The sequence below is a fragment of the Pan troglodytes genome, chromosome 11 (genome assembly GCF_028858775.2).
Source record: "Pan troglodytes isolate AG18354 chromosome 11, NHGRI_mPanTro3-v2.0_pri, whole genome shotgun sequence".
Taxonomy (NCBI): Eukaryota; Metazoa; Chordata; class Mammalia; order Primates; family Hominidae; genus Pan; species Pan troglodytes.
In genome coordinates, this window is record NC_072409.2 from 91,386,119 (window position 1) to 91,407,009 (window position 20,891).

The window sequence follows — 20,891 nt, forward strand, 5'->3', positions numbered from 1 at the left end:
AAAGAGAAGAAAGAGAGAAAGAGAAGAAAAGGAAAAGATTACAAATCATGTCTAGAAAATCATCCTAGTGATAAATGTAGCCTGAAATATGTTACTGTCTATTAAAATTGCCAAATATTATTCTAGATAAATGCTCACTGCTTTATTCTCAACAATACTGCCACCAGTATTTGTCAACAATACTGCCCCAGTAGGGACTGAGACCCGCAAGAAACTCAATATTCTTGGCTTTTCTTACCTCTAATGTAGAAGCAGAGTTTGAGTTAAGCAATCTCTCAGGTTCTATAGGATCACTTCCATAACCCATCTCTGGTGATAAACATCTCTGAAGGTCAGGAGGGGGTTTAAGAGTCTCATGAGGATGCAAGTCAGGGAGAGGGCTAAAGAAACACTTTTTCTGAGACATCTCCCTGCACAGAACTCTGCTTGTGTGAGCTCAAGGCTTCTCTATCTCTTGGTGTTCTACACTCAGAACTCAGGTATCCGCTCCCCAGCTGGCAGTTCCCTCTCCTAGAATGAAGGATAACAGTCAGGAAACAACTAAAGATCCTTAAGGAAATGAGATTGCCTGATAGTGGGATGGAAACAGGGGGAAAAGTGGAGTCAGACTATCCAGGACCAGGCTCTCATTCCTGGATTTTTGAAGGAAAAGGAACTAAGTGAACTAGTTGCCAGGACAACCTGCTGTTGGGGAGTGGGGGTGAAGAAAGAAATGGGTGACCTGTGGTTATTCCTGCTCCTGCCCCTCTCAGCCTTCCATGGAGTCAAAGGCTGTTTAGAATGTGACCCCAAATTTATAGAGGATGTTGGCTCCTTGCTGGAAAATCTGATACCTTCAGAAGTCCCTGGCCGAACTCAGCTGCTTGAACGGCAGATTAAGGAGATGATTCATTTAAGCTTCAAGGTCTCCCACAGTGACAAGAGGCTTCGGGTGTTGGGTGAGGGAAGCTTGAGTTCCTGAGAGTCCAGGGGCTTAAAGGGAGAAGGGAGGCAAGGAAGAGAACACCTGGGTCTACATAACTTCCTGCATAGATATAATTATTCCCCTACATGTACCTTTACTCTCCCTCTCTAGCTGTTCAGCAGGTTGTTAAGTTGAGAACATGGTTGAAGAACGAATTTTATAAACTGGGCAATGAAACATGGAAAGGTGAGGTACTGTTTCAATGTTAAAAGTTTGTATTGCTCAAGCAAGCCTCAGAAAATTTGGCTGGGGAAAACAAAGATAAAAACAGACATAATTAACTTCTGAAGGGAAGAGCTACTTCTACTTTTTGACACCCCTTCCACTCCCTCTTAGGTGTCTTTATCTATCAAGGCAAGCTTCTCGAGGTCTGCCAAAACCTGGAATCCAAACTGAAAGAATTACTAAAGAACTTCTCTGAAGTTGGTAAGTAAAACTTTCTATATAACAGCACTGAAGTTATATGAAGGGAATAGAAAATGCGGGATGAGGGAAGAAATGCAAGTTCATAATAGAGTTATTTAGAATGGGTGGAGAGGTAACTGGAACTTAAAGGGTAAACAAAGACTACTTGGGTATAAATATGGCAAACTGTAGCTGGTTTTAAACTCATTAGAACTTTCTGATTCTCTTCTAGCTTGTTCTGAAGATTGCAGTGAGTACAGTACATGTGACGCCTTGAGGTTTCAGCCCATATTTTCCCATCTCCTTTGCTCTATATGGCCCTATCTCTCCCACCTGTTACACTGGGAAACCAATTCCTAGAGCTGTGGTTACAAGGGGTAACGTCAACAATACCTGATAACGAAACCTAGCTCATGAAATCTCAGACACCCCACATATTTTTGAGGTACTAGGAGGCCTTCTAACATGGTTTACAACCCATTGCCCCAGTATAAGCTGAGGCATCCTTTTCCCGCTTTTTCCTGGAGATCAGACTTACAGATTTTGATCCATCAAGAAACTTGATTTCTAGGAGAAGAAGAAATTCACAGCAATGCAAACTTGAGAGTCCTGGGAATGCTTGAGATCAAATCCTCCACACTTGATGTGTGACTAAGTAACCCTCGTGCCATGCCCTCTTTCTGATTATCTTTCTTCTCCTCTTTATCAGTTGTGGTTGAAGGTCCCATTCTTGATTGTTGGACGTGTCTTCGCATGACTAACAGGTGCTTCAAAGGAGAATATTGTGGAGGTAACAAAGATCGTGGTATGGAATTTTCAAGGGACAGTGATCAAGGAGCAGGGTTGCTCACTGATTTATTCTACACGTATTTGTTGAGCATCTTTAATGGAGGTCATGGTAGTGTTACAAAATGGAGCTAGGGTGTTGGGTGAAATTTTGACCAGTATAAATAATTTGGCACTGAATCAACTGAAAGGCTGAGAAATGAAGAGGCTAGGCTTGGAATGAAGAAATTAGGCTGGGAAGAATTTTGCTGACAGCTATCAGCAACAGTTTTGTAGAACCTAGGAGACTAAAAGTAATAAAGGTCAAAATAAGCATGGAACAGTGATGAAGTAGTAAACAGGGCAAACTGAGGTTAAAAGAGTTTTCTATTCTGAATAAATGTCACAAGCTATTTCTCTTCTCCAAAACTCACTTTCATATTTTCCCGTTTCTCCTTCCAGACGAGGATCCAAGAAAGGCTGAGAATCGAGAGATTGCTCTATTTCTCATATTGCTGGCAACAGCTGTAATACTGGGAAGTGCTGTGTTACTGTGAGTTTCTTCTCTCCAAATAAACACTGGGTCAAATATTCCTTTTGCCAAGAGACTGCCCAAATTCCCTCTTCCTCCAAATGGAAATAAGGCAAAAGAAGTCATTTTAAATTCTGGGATACTGAAAGGAATAAAATGCAAAGTTTGATGGGATAATAGTTGGAACAAAAGGAAATGGAGAAGTATCCAGCAAAGGAAAAAAAAAAAAAAACAATGTATAACTGGCTTAAAGAATGGGGCTACTGATATTGAAGTTGGAATTATTTTCTTTTCCTACTCTAGATTCCATTTTTGCATCTTTCATCGGAGGAAAATGAAGGCAATACGAAGGTCACTAAAGGAATATGTGGAGAAGAAACTTGAAGAATTAATGGGGAAGATAGATGAGAAGGAGGAGAAAGACTTTAGACTCAGAAAATAAACACATCAACATGGACAAGAAGTCTTTCATGATTCTCTTAAGTGTTGACTCTAAGTACAAAACTGGGAGGTAAACCCTTTCTTGGTCATAAAGTCATAGTATTTTAAAACTGAAATAGAACTTAGAGTTTCTCTAATGAAAATGCTTATTGATATCCTGAGACAACGGAAGTAATCAGAGAGCAAATAATTTGGCCAGAGTTGTACAGAAAGTAATGCTGGTATGTTGCAATGCACAGGAAAGATAATATGCTGGATAGTAATAAATAATGCATCGTTAGTAACTCTGATTAATGGCTGTAACTAGGATAACTTTCACATTTCTAAGGCTGCTTTTTATTTTATTGTTTTGTTACTGTTTTCATATTTATCATTAGGTTCAAGGTGGACAATTTTCCTTGATAATACACAACACTTAATCTTCATTATTACACACACACACAGGCAGAAAAAAAAAAGGCCCAAAGTATTAGTCCTGGGTAGCTGAGGTTTGCCCCAGTTATTTCCCCCTGGATCTATGTTCCAAGGCCACGTTGGATACGATTTTTTTTTATTATTTTTGGTTGTTTCCACTGAATACTTTTTTAGTATGTGTAGCACTCTAAATAGTGCTTTACGTGTGTTATCCATCTGAATTCTCACAACAGCCCTATGGATAACATTGCTATTATATCTGCTTTGGGGATGAAGAAACAGAAGAATCTCTAACTCAAGGTCACACAGGCAAGTAATCTAAGCTATGACAAACTCCTCTCCTCTAGTGGCTGACCTCTGATCATCCAAACCATTTGATTGGTATTGACAGCTATCAGCATATAGTTATGACACATTAATGGAGAGATAATTGTGGCTTTATTGTCTTTATATACCCTTCATTACACAGTTGGTATGTGGCAAAGCCTGAAATAAAGCTGACGCCTAGTTAACTGTAAAATTCATGACCTTTTCACCCTATGTTGTTTCCTTTTATTCCGGAACTTATTTTAGAAGATAAAAACCATCATTTAGCAGCAGGAAATAGTTTCGAGAGTCCTGCTTCAGGGGTGGGTACAGGTATTTGTAAATCTTTCACACATAGATCTCTGAGTGCTTGCTTACAGTTGCCGTTATAATAATGAGATAAATGAGAATGCATTTGATGAGGACCTGAACCCAAATATCTCTCAAGTGCTAAATTTAAAATTCACGTAAAATTCCCAGATAAGAGTGTTTGTCAGGCATCTACCATTTCCCAGTGATTTAACTTTAATCTCCTCAAATATCTCGTTGAGATATATTAACTTCTTTCACAGTCTTAATTATTGCCTTTATCTTGTTTTTTTCATTATAACTATATGTAAATGGAGTAACATACGTTCTAGATTTTTAAGATATTTTTGTTCCCTGGATTTGTATTTATATACTTTATTTTATATCTAATTTTATTACTTTGTTATACATATATTTTATTTTATATACTTAAGGTATTAACATATTGGCTTGTTGTTCCTTTTCCCCCCTGCTGCTACTCCACACTCCTCACTCCTTTCTAGCAAATATTGGATAACAATTTAGGATAGATCTTTCATGGTTTTTGTTAAAGCCTAAATAATTAAAAGTAAATAGACATACATACATATGAAAACATTTATGGATGATTTTTTTTTTGCAATTAAAACAATTATAAACACTTTTTCATATGTTGATTTTCATACTTAAGTACTTTGTGGAAATTATTTAAGTGATGTAAGTCTAATTCACTGTTTTGGTAGTTATGTACAACACCATAGTGTGGGGGCACCATAATTATTCCAATATTCCCCTACTGATAGGAAATCTCTTACTGTTCCTTTTTATTACTATGAATAATGCTGCAGTAAATATCTGTGTACATATATCTTTACTTACTAATAATTTTATTTATAAGAAATAATGTTACAGAATTGGGATATCAAAATGAAAGTTATATGTACTTTGAAATATGATGACTGTGACAGAAATGATGTAATAATGTGCATGTATATCAGTAACAACCAATTGTTCATGTTTGCCACATCCCCACCAGCCACAGATAATACAGCTCTTTTAAATTTTGCAGTCTGATAAATATGATAATCAATTTACTTATATTCTCTAGTGTGTCAGCATCTTTACATAGGATTCAGTGCCATTAGGATTAGTCCCACAGTGAGTTACCTATTCATACACTCTGCTAATTTTAATCTGAAAAATTTTTGTCAATTTAAAAGAGGTTCTTCCATAACATAAATATTAACTCTAGCATCTCTTTTGCAGATGTATTTTTCCCCAAAGCTATCACTGGACAGTTTAATATTTAAAGTGTTATTTTATCTATCTATACATCTAACCACTCCAGGTCTTTTTACCCATATTACGTAAAATAAAAACCCATTTATTTTCACATATTCATTCTATAACCAACTTGTTAAATTTGTTTTTAAATTTTATTTTAAAGTCTCTTGCATTTTTTAGATATTCAGTCATATTTCTATCCAAAACAAATGTTTTCTATTGTCTTTTCTATGAGTACCAATCATTTTACTTTTTTAATTATAGTGTATTTGTAAGAATCTGAAGTCAGTCCTGAATAATAACATAGTTATTATTTTAAAAAGAATGAGAACTCAATCATTATGTAACTGTAAGTCTATAAACAGCAAATGCAGAGAAAGTTAAAACATTAACTCTTAAGCAAACTGTAAATTGTTATATTGGGATTATTTCATAAAACCTAAAATTATATTAGAACACCCATTATGGTTACTTTGAGGTTAAAAAATTCTAGTCCTATGGAGAAGAATTTTAATGTTCAAGTTTCTTTATATAATATCACTGCCTTGAGATGGTTGAATATTAAAACCCTTCATGAACTGGTTATATTTTATAATAAATTAGTTCAGTCCTTATCAGTAATATCATTTCTTTGTCTTCTTCATCTCCGAATATACAAAAGATTTTCCAGGAACCAGAAAAAGAAATACCTTAGAAAATAAGAAAGTACCTAGGAAACTGTCACAAGGAAGAAAAATGTTCTCTCCCTCAATCTTTCTTAGCTCTGTTAATAATCTCGTTATCTCTTTTCGTGACATGTGATTTTATGTAAAAGAACAGAAAGAGAAGCAAAATTGCCAAAATAAAACAAACCATATTATGATTAAATATTGACTATAAAATCAAACAAGTTTTGTGTCCAAAAATTAAGGGGAAATAATTACATGCCTTAAGAAAAAGGAAACTAAAAGTGGATGAAGGATAAGTAAAGGAGTTTAGACAAAAGCAGTAGATGCCAAGGTCCTCGTCATACATACATGTACATGCATACATATGATACCTTTATTCTTTGTTATGAAATATTGGAGTGTGACTCTTTAGGGATGAAAATACAATATATGACATCCACAATTTCAAGAAGAAAAGGAGGGGATAAATCCTACTGATTCAACAAAAACAAGAAAGAAGAAACAAATCAACAGGGCAAAATGTAACACAATAAGCATAACAAACGTAAACGAAGTAAATATATTAATCAGAAGATCAACTATTACATTGGATATTTTAAAATCTAATTATAGGCTACTTGTAAGATAGCAACCTAAAACAACATGAGAAGCTAAATGTGAAATGAAAGAATACCTAGCAAAACTTACCCAAAATAAAGCAGGTGTTTATTGATATTAGCCAGAAGAGAATTTAAGCCAAAGAACATTAACAAGAATAATGTGATAATATAATATGAAATCATCTGAGCCTAACAATATAGTCTTCTGATTTTAAAAAAGGAAAAAGATTTTCACATTCATGATGGGAAAGTGTAGTCCTCTCATTTAGAATCTGATAAATCGAAAGAAAAAATATTAATAAGACTATAATTCGTAGAACACAATGAACAACTTTAAATGACATGATGCATTAAACTCCATAATAAACTAGTAAATAGATTTTTCTTCTTTCTAGTGAAGAAGGAACATATATAAAAATTAACAACATGTATGGCTTGAAAGACACCAGCTGGTTTTCTCCTAACTACATCCCTTTCCTTTTGGACACATGGTTAAACTACATTTCTCAGTCATCCCTACTGTTCGATGGGCTATGAAGCTGAATTCTGGCCAATGGACTGTGGGTAAAAGTGTATTAAACATTTTCAGGAGCATCTAAACTTAAGGGACAATCCTCCAGCCCCTTTCTTCCCTGATTAGTGGTAGGATGCCAATATACAGCAATATCTTAGAATCCTGAAGATGCCTCTTAGTTGGAGCATGTGTTTTAGATTTCATGAGTGAAAAATATTTATTTGATTAAGCTTCTGATATTTTTAGAACTAGCATTAACTGATCTAATACGTAGGCCAAAAAGGAAATTTTAACAAATTCCAAAGAACTCATAAAGAACAATCATTCAGACCATGAGCAACAAAATTAAAACCACAAAGGATATTCCCTTATTATATATATTGGAAACTGAAAAATTCTATCTCTAAATAATTCCTGAATTAAAAATGAATCTATAAAGCAAATTATAAAATACTTACAGCTAAATAACAATAAAAATATTACCTATTGAATCTTGTGAAATGTGCTAACTATGCATTTAACAATATAACATTCTAATCATATATAGCAAAAAGATTTTAAAATACATACATATTTATGTATTTATATATATATATATGTATATGTATTGAACAGGGTGTTTAAATTAAGCAGATAGAACGGCTGGGTGCAATGGCTCACGTCTATAATCCCAGCACTTTGGGAGGCCGAGGTGGGTGAATCACTTGTGGTCAGGAGTTCGAGACCAGCCTGACCAACATGGTGAAAACCTGTCTCTACTAAAAATACAAAATTAGTTGGGGGTGGTGGCACACACCTGTAACCCCAGCTACCTGGGACACTGAGGCAGGAGAATTGCTTGAACCCAGGCAGAGGAGGTTGCAGTGAGCTGAGGTTGCACCACTGCACTCCAGCCTGGGCAACAAGAGCAAAACTCCGACAAAAAAAAAATAATAATAATTAAGCAGGTAGAAAAAGAACAAACTAAACTCAAAGCATGTAAAAAAGGGAACATTAGACTATATCAAAATGAAATATTAAGCATAAAAAGGTAACTAACACTGAATGCTAATAAAAAAGTTTTCATCCACACTGAACAAAATTTTTAAAAGATAATTTTTATAAAACAGAAATTTGAAAGTAGCAAAACTTCAGATAGATTTGTTTTTATATCTTAACAGACTCTTTTAAGCTAAATTGCAAAAATATGTAAAACTTGGGTGAAAGGGCTATTTAAAATAAAAGTATAAATTACCAATATCGACATTGTAAGATAAAAGAACCCCCCCACCAAAAAAATGTCAATATTCTTTAAATAAATTTTAAAATGAGTCAGGCACAGTGGCTTACACCTGCAGTCCTAGAACTTTGGGAGACTGAGATGGGAGGATTGCTTGAGCTCAGGAATTCAAGACAAGCCCAGGCAACATAGTGAGACCCCATATCTACAGAAATAATAATAAAAATAAAAATTTAAAAATTGTATTAACACAACTGAAAACAAATGCCATGCTTAGAGAAAAGCCCAGAGTAAAATAAAACATGTTGACTGATTTTACCTTGATGGTGGAACTATGGTTTTCTTCCAGTTTAACTCTTTTAATTTGGTTGTGTCCTTCAGTAGAAAATACAGGAGGACGAGTAAGTTTCACAGAAAAGGTTCAAGTTCAGTTTTGAAATATTAAGTATGAATCCTGCTGGGATATTTAAAAAGATATGCCTTCAGCGTTTGGACTTACATACATGAACATAGCTAGTGAAACACATTTCAAAGGCACTAGAACACAATAAATAGCAAAGCTGAAAATATGACTGAGGCCACCTAGCTAGAGGCTGGTGAAGAAGAGGTACAGACCAAGGACAGAATACTAAAGATCGTTACATTATGGTAAAATCAAAATAAAACTCTAAGTGAACTGTAAGGCAAAGCGAGCAAGATAATAACCATTAAGATACTTATAATATTAAGATAACCCAAAATCCAACCTGTTCTATGCAAACTTATTCCTTTCAATGACTTTGAGATGATGCTGACTTTGAGTTAGAATAATGAAGAATTCCAATCAGCTTTGGACTATGTGGTTTCTTGAAATTTTTCATTTCCATAAGTTTGGGGGAAACAGTTGGTATTTGGTTACATTAGTAAGTTCTTCAGTGGTGATTTGTCAGGTTTTGGTGTACCCATCACCCAAGCAGAATAAACTAAACCCAATTTGTAGTCTTTTATCCCTCACCCCCCTCCCACTCTTTACCTCAAGTCCCCAAAGTCCATTGTATCATTAGTATGCCTTTGCATCTTCATAGTTTAGCTCCCACTTATAAGTGGGAACATACAATGTTTGGTTTTTCCATTCCCGAGTTACTTCACTTAGAATAATAATCTCAAGTTCCATCCAAGTTGTTATGAATGCCATTAATTTATTCCTTTTAATGGCTGAGCAGTGTTCCTTCATATATATATCACATTTTCTTTATCCACTCTGATGGAGATTTGTGCTGGTTTCATATTTTTGCATTTGTGAATTGTGCTGCTATAAATATGCATGTACAAAGTATCTTTTTCATATAATGACTTCTTTTCCTCTGGGTAGACACCCAGTAGTGGGATTCCTGGATCAAATTGTAGTTCTACTTTTAGTTATTTAAGGAATCTTCACAATGTTTTCCATAGTGGTTGTATTAGTTTACATTCGCACCAGCAGTGTAGAAGTGTTCCCTTTACACCGCATCCATGCCAACAGGATATGATGCTATACTTAGAAAACCCAAAAGACTCCTCCAAAAAGCTTTAGAACTGATAAATGAATTCAGCCAAGTTTCAGTATAGAAAATTAATGTACACAAGTCAGTATCTCTGCTATACACCAACAGCGACCAACCTGAGAATCAAATCAAGAACTCAACCCCTTTTACAATAGCTGCCAAAATTTAAAAATAAAATACTTTTGGAATATACCAAACCAGGGAGGTGAAAGACCTCTACCAGGAAAACTACAAAACACTGCTGAAGGAAATCATAGACAACAAAACCACATGGAAATATATCCCATGCTCATGGATGGGTAGAATATTGTGAAAATGACCATATTGCCAAAAGCAATCACAAATTCAAGGCAATTCTCATCCAAATACCACCATCATTCTTTAAAGAACTAGACAAAGTAATCCTACAATTAATATGGAACCCCCAAAGAAGAGCCTGCATAGTCAAAGCAAGACTAAGCAAAAACAACAAATCTGGAGGCATCACATTACCTGACTTCAAACTATACTATAAGGGCACAGTCACCAAAACAGCATGGGACTGATATAAAAGTAGGCACATAGACCAATGGGACAGAAGAGAGAACCCAGAACTGATCTTTGACAAAGCAAACAAAAACAAAGTGGAGAAAGTACACCCTATTCAACAAATGGTGCTGGGATAATTGGCAGGCCACAGGTAGGAGAATGAAACTGGATCCTCTTCTCTCTGCTTATACAAAAGTCAATTCAAAATGGATCAAGAACTTAAATCTAAGACCTGAAACTATAAAAATTCCAGAGGTTAACATCAGAAAAACCCTTCCAGACATTGGCTTAGGCAATGACTTCATGACCAAGAATCCAAAATCAAATACAACAAAAGCAAAGATAAATAGGTGGGACTTAATTAAACTAAAGAGCTTCTGCAGAGCTAAAGTAACAGTCAGCAGAATAAACCAACGATCCACAGAGTGGGAGAAATTATTCACAATCTATACGTCCAACAAAGGACTGATATCCACAATCTAGAAGGAACTCAAACAAATTAGAAAGAAAAAAAACCAAATAATCCCATCAAAAAGTGGGCTAGGGACATGGATAGACAATTATTACAAGAAGACATACAAATCGTCAACAAACATGAAAAAATGTCCAACATCACTAATGATCAGTGAAATGCAAATCAAAACTACAATGCAATACCAACTTACTCCTGCAAGAATGGCCATAATCAAAAACTCAAAAAATAATGGACTCTTTTTTTCAAATGGGTGCTCTTCTATCTACACAATCTACTGCAATTGCTTCATCATATAAATCCAGAATCTGGACTTTACTATTTCAAAAATCACCAGAATTAGAAGAAGCCTTTTATGTTTATGTGCTTATCATACAATAAAGTCAAGATGATCTAATTAAACTATGTGTTCATTCACTAGGAAAGGTCTTGTGGTGCTTCTGTTTTTTAAATGTAAACATGATACAAAATTAATTGCTTACAATTCTAATTTCAGCTTGAGCTAACAGTTAACATAACAAAGCATGGCTATGTAAAAACATCCTTCCAACAAGCAAATGTTCAAGCAAAACCTCATTTATATCAATAAATAATACAAATCATTTTATTCTGAAACAACTATATTTAACACATACTCCAATGTCCTGATGTCAGTCCTTCATGAAGCTTAGTTCCAAGGTTTCTTGAAGAGCTACAAATCATTAGGGAAAGATATTTATCTGATAACATTCAACCCTAGCACTGATGGTATAGTCTCTGAGATCCTATTTTTCTTGGGGCTACTTTATTAACAATCAGTATTTTCCATGTATATATGTATATATGTATGTATGTGTGTGTGTGTGTGTGTGTGTGTGTGTGTGTGTGTGTGTGTCTGTAGGAGGCAGCAGAGATGAGGTTTCACTTAGCTTTTATTGGGTGATAACATAATAATTTATTTTATCTAAAGATAACATTAAAACATGATAGTAATTAAGGTACTCATATGTTATTAGATAAAATATCAACACATAAAGTATCAGATAAAACATAAAAATAAAAGTGAATAGTATCAAACAACAGGTGAATTAATACTGGAAGCTTCTTAATTTCCATTTACTAATATTCTTTCTAAACTTGCTCCCTTACATTTTGACTCAAAAGAAGGTTTCACCTTCTTCCATCTTAGATTAATGCTTCCTGTTTTGTTTGTTTGTTTGTTTTTAGACGGAGTCTCGCTCTGTCGCCCAGGCTGGAGTGCAGTGGCGAGGTCTCAGCTCACTGCAACCTCCGCCCCCGGGGTTCAAGCGATTCTCCTGCTTCATCCTCCTGAATAGCTGGGAATACAAGCGCCTGCCACCACGCCCAGCTAATTTTTTGTGTTTTTAGTAGAGACCGGGTTTTACCATGTTGGCCAGGCTGGTCTCAAACTCCTAACCTCATGATCTGCCTCTTCCTCCCAAAGTGCTGGGATTACAAGCGTGAGCCACCGCGCCCTGCCTCCTTACATGTTTTTTACATCCTGAACTGCAGTCACTTCCAGAGCATTCCTTCATCATTTATCTCCAATCATTACCCCCTTTTCTCGATCCTAAGTCCTTATTATTATTATTATCTGTTACTAGGAATTCAAGCCTCTTTATCCTGTACCCAGCCCTGTATGACTAACTTCGTACAGGAGCACTCTATTTCTCATGACTGTTTCTATATTTCTGTTCTCCCCTCAAATCACCCCAATCTGCATTCTTCTCCTAACCATCATATGGAGATTTCTCTCTCCAAGGCTGACAGTGATCTCTTTGTTGTTATATTCAGAGTTCTCTTCATTCCTCAAGCTACTTGTCAGCTATAGGATTTGCCAGAGTGCTAATGGTTCCTTCTTAAAATACCCCTTGTGGTACACTAGGCACATGTTCTTACTTTTGTTCTTGTTTTTTAGATTTTTCTATGTTTAAACCATGTTTTAGTTGATTTTTTGAGCTCTTCCTCTTCTTCTGCATATTTATTAGATACTGCAATAAGAGAACTCATTTCAAACCTTTTCCTGCGTTTTACCTGGAGCAATCTCACCCACTGGTGTGATTTCCAAGACCACATAATAATAATATCTCCAAATTCTTAGGCTTCTGTTTGCACCCCCTTCTCAAGTCCTCAGTCCTTATTTCTGAATACCTACTGGATATATCCATCCAGAAAGACAATGGTAATTTAAAAATTGGCATGCCTAACACTGAACTTACCTTAAACCATTTGATTCTATATAATTTATCTTAATTGAGGGTTCTTGAAGGATTTTTAGTTATCTTCCCAAGAATCTCTCAAAATTATTTTAAGCCACTTTTGTACAGATAAGAAAACTGAGGCTTGTCACATTTAAGTAACTCCTTCCAAGCCCCATAATTCACAAGTTGTAGAGGCAGGATTCAAACCCCAAATCTTAACCTTTTCACTAGCTAGCAGAGGTCTCATGGATAATATAAATAATCCAGAAGGTAGAAATCTCAGTATTTTCTAGAGTCCTCTCTCTCCTTCATCTGTCCTAGCCAGTCACTCTTCAATTAGCATTGATTTTTCACTCCTAAAAATCTCTTGAATCTCCCCAGCTACTGTCAAATTTGAGGTCCTTCATTCTTCTCTCATGGCCACTACAATGGTCTCCTACTCAGTTTCCCTGAGCCCAGCCTATCTAGGAGCCAAATTCATCGTTCGTTTTGCACTCAGAAATATCAATCTTAAATCACAAATCAATGTCAAATCCTTGATTAAAATACGCCATTGCCTCTTCTACTTCAAAAAGAGAAGTGTAAACTCTTTCATACAACATTTCACATGTTTTATATTTTACCAACATGCTTTAAATATAGTTTCACCTTTGGTCAATTGCCTTCCCAAACCTTAATCTCTACTTAGAGTTTGCCAAACATATTAGGCATTTTTTTTTTTATCTTATAGACAATACTTGCTATATTCTTCCTTGTCTTCATTGCCCGGTAATCTTTGTCAGCCTTCAACATTATTGTCTTTCAAAACTCACATTTAAAGTAATCTCTTTTCATAAGGTCTTTTCTGAGATGGTTAGAATTGATCACCCACAACCTTTGGAATCCACTACAATTCACATGCTTTTGTAGAGCCTTTTTAATAAATGACTGTGATTGGTTTTCAAGTCTCTTTCCTAGACATGAAATTCTCAGGGATAGGGACTATGCTATGCTTATCTTTATAGTCACAGCATCTAGCAATGTATCAGGGAACATTTCATCAGCTTAAATGTCACCTACTCAAGGAAGAATTTTTCCTGAATCTTCATATTATGCTAGCACTTCCAATTACACTGTGTCATTGCTTACTTTTCTCGCTCCATAGGAATTAAGGAATATTATGTAACTATAAATTAATGTCCTACTTCAAGAGGTCAGAAATCACATCTGCTGTTTGTTCATAGATGTACCTATCCCCAGAGCTCGTTAAAATACCTGGCACAGAAAAGATGAATATTGGATGAATAAAATTATGAATATACAAATAAAATATTGATGAATTCTATCACTTGAAATTGAGTATAACCCAAATATTCTTAATAGCATCGTATATATCTTGTCTGCCACATTGTCCACTCTAGCAGTCCCACAGTAGACAATGTGGCGGTATTTCATTTTATGTCCTTTATTTAAAGGATGTTAAAAATCCTTTGCAGCTTGATGGCCAACATTGCCATGAAATAAAGGCTATATGTACCAAATTCGCAAATCAAGCACACAGATTTCTAGTGTTTAACCTAGTTCAGGGGCGCGCAAATGAAGTTTTCAGCACCTCCACTTGCTTCTCAAGGAAGCTTGGTTGACTCTTCCCCTTCAGCCTGCCTTCCTGCCAAATGGACCAGAAACTCAAAGAAGCTGAGAACTTCCTAGGAGGTCTAAGAACTTTTGGCATTGATCTACACCTGGAGATTAACTCGGAGATAAAGAATCTGCAGCATATTCCCCAAAGTTACCCTTATTATAGGGATAGGGTGGGAGTTGGGTAAGGGACAGTAGAGACGTTGGTATTTATGTAACAAATTATCTCAAAATCAATAAACACAGAAGATTCTGGAACAGGACACCAAGCCATTGTTTTTCCTAACTTCAGGATGCATGTTTTTATTGTTCAACTGTCCTAAAAATAGTTGAATATCAAGACTGAGTGAAAGGACAATAGAGAGAATGAAAATCAGAGAGAATGGAGGCAACTATCTGAAGAATGGACGAAGGACACTTTGCACTCCACTTCATCTCAAGTGGTCTGCCAAACTTTAGGTCCTCAGGTTTGCATTCCCAGATACAGCACTGCTGAATTGTCTGTGTAGTTTCACACTTGGGTGTGCATCTTCCTCTTAAAGAGGACACAAAAACTCTCGCCAATCAAAGGTCAACATGGGCAGGTAGGCATGTTTGTCTAGCATTTGCTTAGGATGGTTATAAGGCTTTCTAGGAGGGATTACTCTTGAAACATTTAAAGCCTTTACCTAATGAGGCTTCATGAATCTGCTGATGAGGTGACCCTTCATGATTTCTGCTGGAAGTACTAATAAGCACAGGCTCTTCAAGATTCAGAATTTTTCATTGTTCTTTCATCTTCACTCTCTCCATTGTACTAATAATGTCAGAAAATGTTCAACAAGATTTTCTAGTGAATAAAGAACTTCCTGGCTTTATGTTTGGTGCTTTGGAAATCTATATGAAGAATACTTTCAAGCCAACAAGACATCATTTATTAAGTTGTTGTTCTACAACAGATAACCGCAGTCTGGGCTATGAAAACAGCCCAAAGAGAGTTCAAAGAAAAGGGTGAAAAGTATTAAATACAGAGTTTGTGATGCAGTGCTTATTAAGGCATACCAAACCCTGGCTAAAAACCAACAATGTTTCCTTGAAGAAAATGCGAGGAAAAATTACAGTCATTATCTCTGGGTGGTATGTGTTACAAGTGATTATTGTTTTCCTCTTTTTGCTTGTTAGTATTCTGATTTCTCTGCAGTGAGCTTGTATTTCACTTACGTAGAGAGAAAGGCTATCTTAATTCAACATGAGGGCAATAAGACTTCCATGGCAAACACAATGTAATACAATTTGTTCCAAACTGTCCAAAGGATTAATCTAATCCAGTTCTTAGCTATGGACTAGATTTGATATAACAAAGTGCCCCAAGTTAATGTTCCATTAGATTTCTACCCTGGGAAATGAAATTTGTTTTAACATTCTTTTTTCTGTCCTATAATTCTAGGAAATCGCTTTTGTTTTAAAGGTTATTATGGTAAAATCCTTTATATGTCTCTGTGTAAGGCATTTAATACCATATTGTAGGCTGAAAGAAGACTGAAATACAGTAATACTTTTAAAAAATAATTAAATTTGTTATTATTGGCCAGACTGAGTGGCTCAGGCCTATAATCCCAGAACTTTGGGGAGGCTGAGGTAGGAAGATTACTTAAGCCCAGCAGGTTGAGACAAATTTGGGCAGCACAGCAAGACTCCATCTCTATATATTAAAAAATGAATTAAAAATGTAATTAAATTATAAAAATAATTGTGTTATTATTAAAGCAACATAATAATGTATTTGTCTGTCATTGATCATAAGACACTAAATGCTAAAAAGTCACGTTCTTGATCCTGAGCCCTATGACAGTTCAGGAATCACAAGCTACTGACCTGCCAACAGAACAAGGAGCTGCTTCTCTTTTGGTCAATTTGCTACCCACTCTCACTCTGCTGGCGCTAGTTCCTCATTCTGGTCACTATATCCCATCTATAACCTTGTTACCTCAAATATATTTCCATGTATTTTCCTCTTATGTTTCCATAGAAATTTAACTTAAACCACATATATAATTTTAAACTTTCTAGTAGCTGTATTAAGAAAATAAAAACAGGTAAAGCTAATTTTAATATATTTTAACCCAAATATCCAAACCATTTCAACATCCAATCTATGTAAAATGACTAAGGAGTTATTTTGTTTATTTATTTTAGCACTAAGTCTTCAAAATCTGCTTTGGGCTTTATACTTTCAGCACATCTCAATTTGAAATTTTTTGGCTGCAAATACTCAATCTGTATTTAGATAACATAAAATGTATTCCTGAAAAAGTAAATCCAAAGTTGTTCCAAATATACTTAAAAGTTTTTCAAACACTGAATCCAGTGATGGTTTTTAAATTTACCTTAATTAATGTTAAATAAAATTTAAAATTTAGTTTGTCACGTTAACTACAGTCCAAGTGATCTACACCCACATGTGGCTAGTGGCTACTGTATTGGACAGCAGAGGTTTAGAATTCACAGGCTAGTTTCTGCTTCAGACCTTCATATGCAGGATACTTATTTTTAATAGGAATTAACCTTCAGATCTGGCCCCCACATACAAGCCCAGCAGTGGCTCTTACAGACTTACAGATGACTTCTACGAAGGACATATATGAGAGAATAACCACATCCAACACATATGCATGTGAAAAACGTTTCAGAATACATTCCCTTCTGACAGTGATTCCTGGTATATAATGGCTCCATTTCTAGGGGAACAACAATTGTACTTTGAATTTATATGGAATAATTCCTCGAAGAACACAGTATTTTAAAAATATAAATGAAGAATCTTAGAAAATGTAAATGAAAACATAAATGACCTACTTGGAGATATGTATGTATTCTATCAGGTATTAAAGATTCATTTATTATGAACCCAAAGATAGTCTATTGTAGTACTCCAAAGCAGTAAATCCTGAGAGTCACTTATTGTATTTTTCTTGCTTGTGACTGCACTGGGGGCTTTTTCTGTCTTTAACTCATTCCCTCTTTGAAAAACACATCTAAGAAAAGAAAACGGAAGGAGAGAAAAGGAGATGTTCCATGTAGTCTTTGTTGGAACAGACAGAGTACTGTTTTCTTTTGAATTTGCAGGGATAGATGGAAGGGACTTGGGCAAAGATTCTTGCATAAATGATTTGTATTGATTTCTGCATTTAAAATTAATCAGTGAGTAGATAAATTTCCACAAACTTTCAAACCATACAGGAGGAAGAGTTTCCTTTACAATCACAATGCCTCTAATAATATAATAGAAGAATAATGCAGCAATTACTGGTGGAACACATGCTTTATATAAGAACATGAACATACATGTTTCACCCAACAAATGGCTATTCTGTGTTTCAGATTTTGCACTGTTATCTATCCACACATTTATGATTTTATATCATTTTTCTTATCGTTTTTAAAATGCATAATATATTTTGAATTATATGATTTCTTTACAATGATTTATACATAAACTAAAACAAACATGCTTTATGGCCACAATGTGAGTAATTTTAACGTGTTTCTGAGGAGGTCAAGATTATTTCTTCAGAATATTGTTTCCATCATCAGTGACTTTATTCATGTACCACAAAAAAACAGCACTGTTTGATAGAAACATAACAAATCACAAATGGAAGCCACATGAGTATAAATATTTTCCTCTCTCTGTTAAAAAGTTAAAAAGAAAACAGTGAAATTGACACATCTCATTAAAACTTATATATCCAAGTACAATATTTTACCTTTTTTTAAAGAAGATAAAGCATAAAAATAATATAGAAATATGGCCTGTATTTTACACTTATAGCCTAAATCAATTCAGATTAACCACATTTCAAGTACTTAGTAGCCACACATGACTAGTGGCTGCCATATTGAACAGGAGAAGCAGAAACAATATTTATAGTGAAACTGGTCCAGTTTTCTGAATATGTACTTTGTCAAGCAAATTGAACACAAGGCCAGGTCAAAATTAATTTTCAACTATCTCTGCATGTGAAAATTGTACATTTACGAAAACAAAATTTAAAGAAATCTTAATTCTTTCTTTAAAAAAAAAAAAAGTGTTCCCTGGTCTACAGAACATAACACTTTTCCATTCTTTTATACTTCTGTTATCAGCAAATTTTCAGGTCCGGCTCACTAGATCCATATAGAACAGACAGTTAAATATCCTTGATCACAGTTTAAATCAGTCCGTGCAATTAGTTCACATAATTACCTATCAGTGGACTATGTCATTAGTTTCTTTTTTTTTCCAAAACATTTTTTAAAATCTAACATCTTCAAAGCTCCCTTAGAAAACTGAATGAAATTTAGAATGACATACTCTGAGTGAAAAATGTTAATTTCTATCTCACCCTTTCTTCTATTCAAATGCATGATTTTTTCCAGTGTTGAAAAATCTTCAGCATTAATCTCTGTGACTTAAAGAATAACCATATTTTACAGAAGAGTTCAGTAAGACATAAGATATGCAGCAGACATATTTACAAAAAGAATATACCCACAAGCTATTACACTGTCATACACTAGAGCACTTGTCTGCCTATGTGATATTTTTTCTCCATGTTCAATGGTGCATATCAAGTTAACAACCACAATTTATTATCTAATGTATTGTGTGATTAATGAGATAGCTCATATTTTAATCAGCAATAGATTTCTTCTCAATGAGATCTACTTGCCTTAAGCACAATATAGTCATAGAAACTAAACTTTTTACAATAGCTTTTTGTCTACTTTCCTATTTGTTTTTAACAAAAGAGATTTCATGTGAATGCTGTTAATAGATTTGATAAATCATTTCATGATATCCCTGTATTTTAAGAGACCTATTGGTTTAGCTCTACTAGGGTGCTTTGTATTTGGAATTAGCAACAACAATGGTAAAAATAATAACTACAGTTTATTGATTATCTTCCACTAAGTCGAAACGTATCTCTCTTTTCTTCTTACCACTACAGAATTTTTTCCTACTTGATTTTACCTATCACAATTATAACATAGTGCATTCACTTATGTATTATCAGTGTACCTCTTGCTTTATTATAAGCTACTTAATAAAAAGAATGACATTATACCTATTTTTAATATTTTATAAAAACTAGCAGAGTAACTTACATAGTAGATGCTTCATAAAATATGTGGGCTTTGTATATGAATCACTGTAAGTAATCCAAACCAAAACACAGAGTTATAATAGCTATGTCAGCTATTATATGTTATACTACAATAGGAATATTCAGTGGTTACTCTGTTCTAGATATTTTACACATTAGCTGCAGTGTTTCACTTAATTCTCCTGTATAGAGTATTAAACGCCATTAGCTAAGCACTGTGAATAGCCCTGCTGCATAAATGAAGAAACTGAGTTTCCAACAGAAAAAGATACTTGCTTCAGAGAAAAGAGTGATAAGTCAGAGTTCAGAAACGAAATGAGTCTATCTGATAGCAAAACTGGAGTTTTGAACTACTGTACAGCACTGTATCCTGAGGCCTCCAGTTCTGGAAATCTTAGAAGAGAATGCCTTTGACAATGGAGCTCCTAATTTGGGGAATGCTTCCACTAAATGATATGCATTAGACATGCTAAGGAAATAAAACAATAACATATATCATTCATAAGTGTAAGAACATTAATGGCAAATATCTGAAATCTTATCTTCAGCAGTAACTTTGTCACTCATTTTTAGTAACACTGTCATTTTTTTCTGAGTAGATATTATGTATCTACTGTGAAACATTCTATTTCTCTTTGAGGTTTTAACTCATTTATTATTTTCGATTCTCACACATTTGCTTTTGATTGAAATAACTTTGAAATTTTTTTTATTATACTTTAAGTTCAAGGGTACATGTGCACAATGTACAGGTTTGTTACATATGTATACATGTGCCATGTTGGTGTGCTGCACCCATTAACTCGTCATTTACATTAGGTATATCTCCTAATGCTATCCCTCCCCCGTCTCCCCACCCCACAACAGTCCCCGGTGTGTGATGTTCCCCTTCCTGTGTCCAATTCTTCTCATTGTACAATTCCCAACTATGAGTGCGAACATGTGGTGTTTGGTTTTTTGTCCTTGCAATAGTTTGCAGAGAAAGATGGCTTCCAGCTTCATCCATGTCCCTACAAAAGACATGA

General features: G+C 34.9%; 1 protein-coding gene across 2 annotated transcripts; it reads left to right on the forward strand.

Annotated features, from left to right (window-relative positions):
* Nucleotides 1-470: 470 nt before the first annotated feature.
* Nucleotides 471-4,055, forward strand: IZUMO3 (IZUMO family member 3). 2 transcript variants are annotated; one of them, XM_009456406.5, is made up of 7 exons: nucleotides 471-938; nucleotides 1,076-1,150; nucleotides 1,301-1,390; nucleotides 1,602-1,619; nucleotides 2,079-2,159; nucleotides 2,597-2,687; nucleotides 2,970-4,055. In XM_009456406.5, exons 1-7 carry the CDS (start codon nucleotides 713-715, stop codon nucleotides 3,106-3,108), a joined length of 720 nt encoding a protein of 239 aa, XP_009454681.1. In that variant the 5' UTR covers nucleotides 471-712; the 3' UTR covers nucleotides 3,109-4,055. The 2 variants fall into 2 exon arrangements, with proteins under 2 accessions (XP_009454681.1, XP_001151202.2); XM_001151202.7 differs by lacking the exon at nucleotides 1,602-1,619 and having other exon boundaries at nucleotides 2,970-4,043.
* Nucleotides 4,056-20,891: the final 16,836 nt, after the last annotated feature.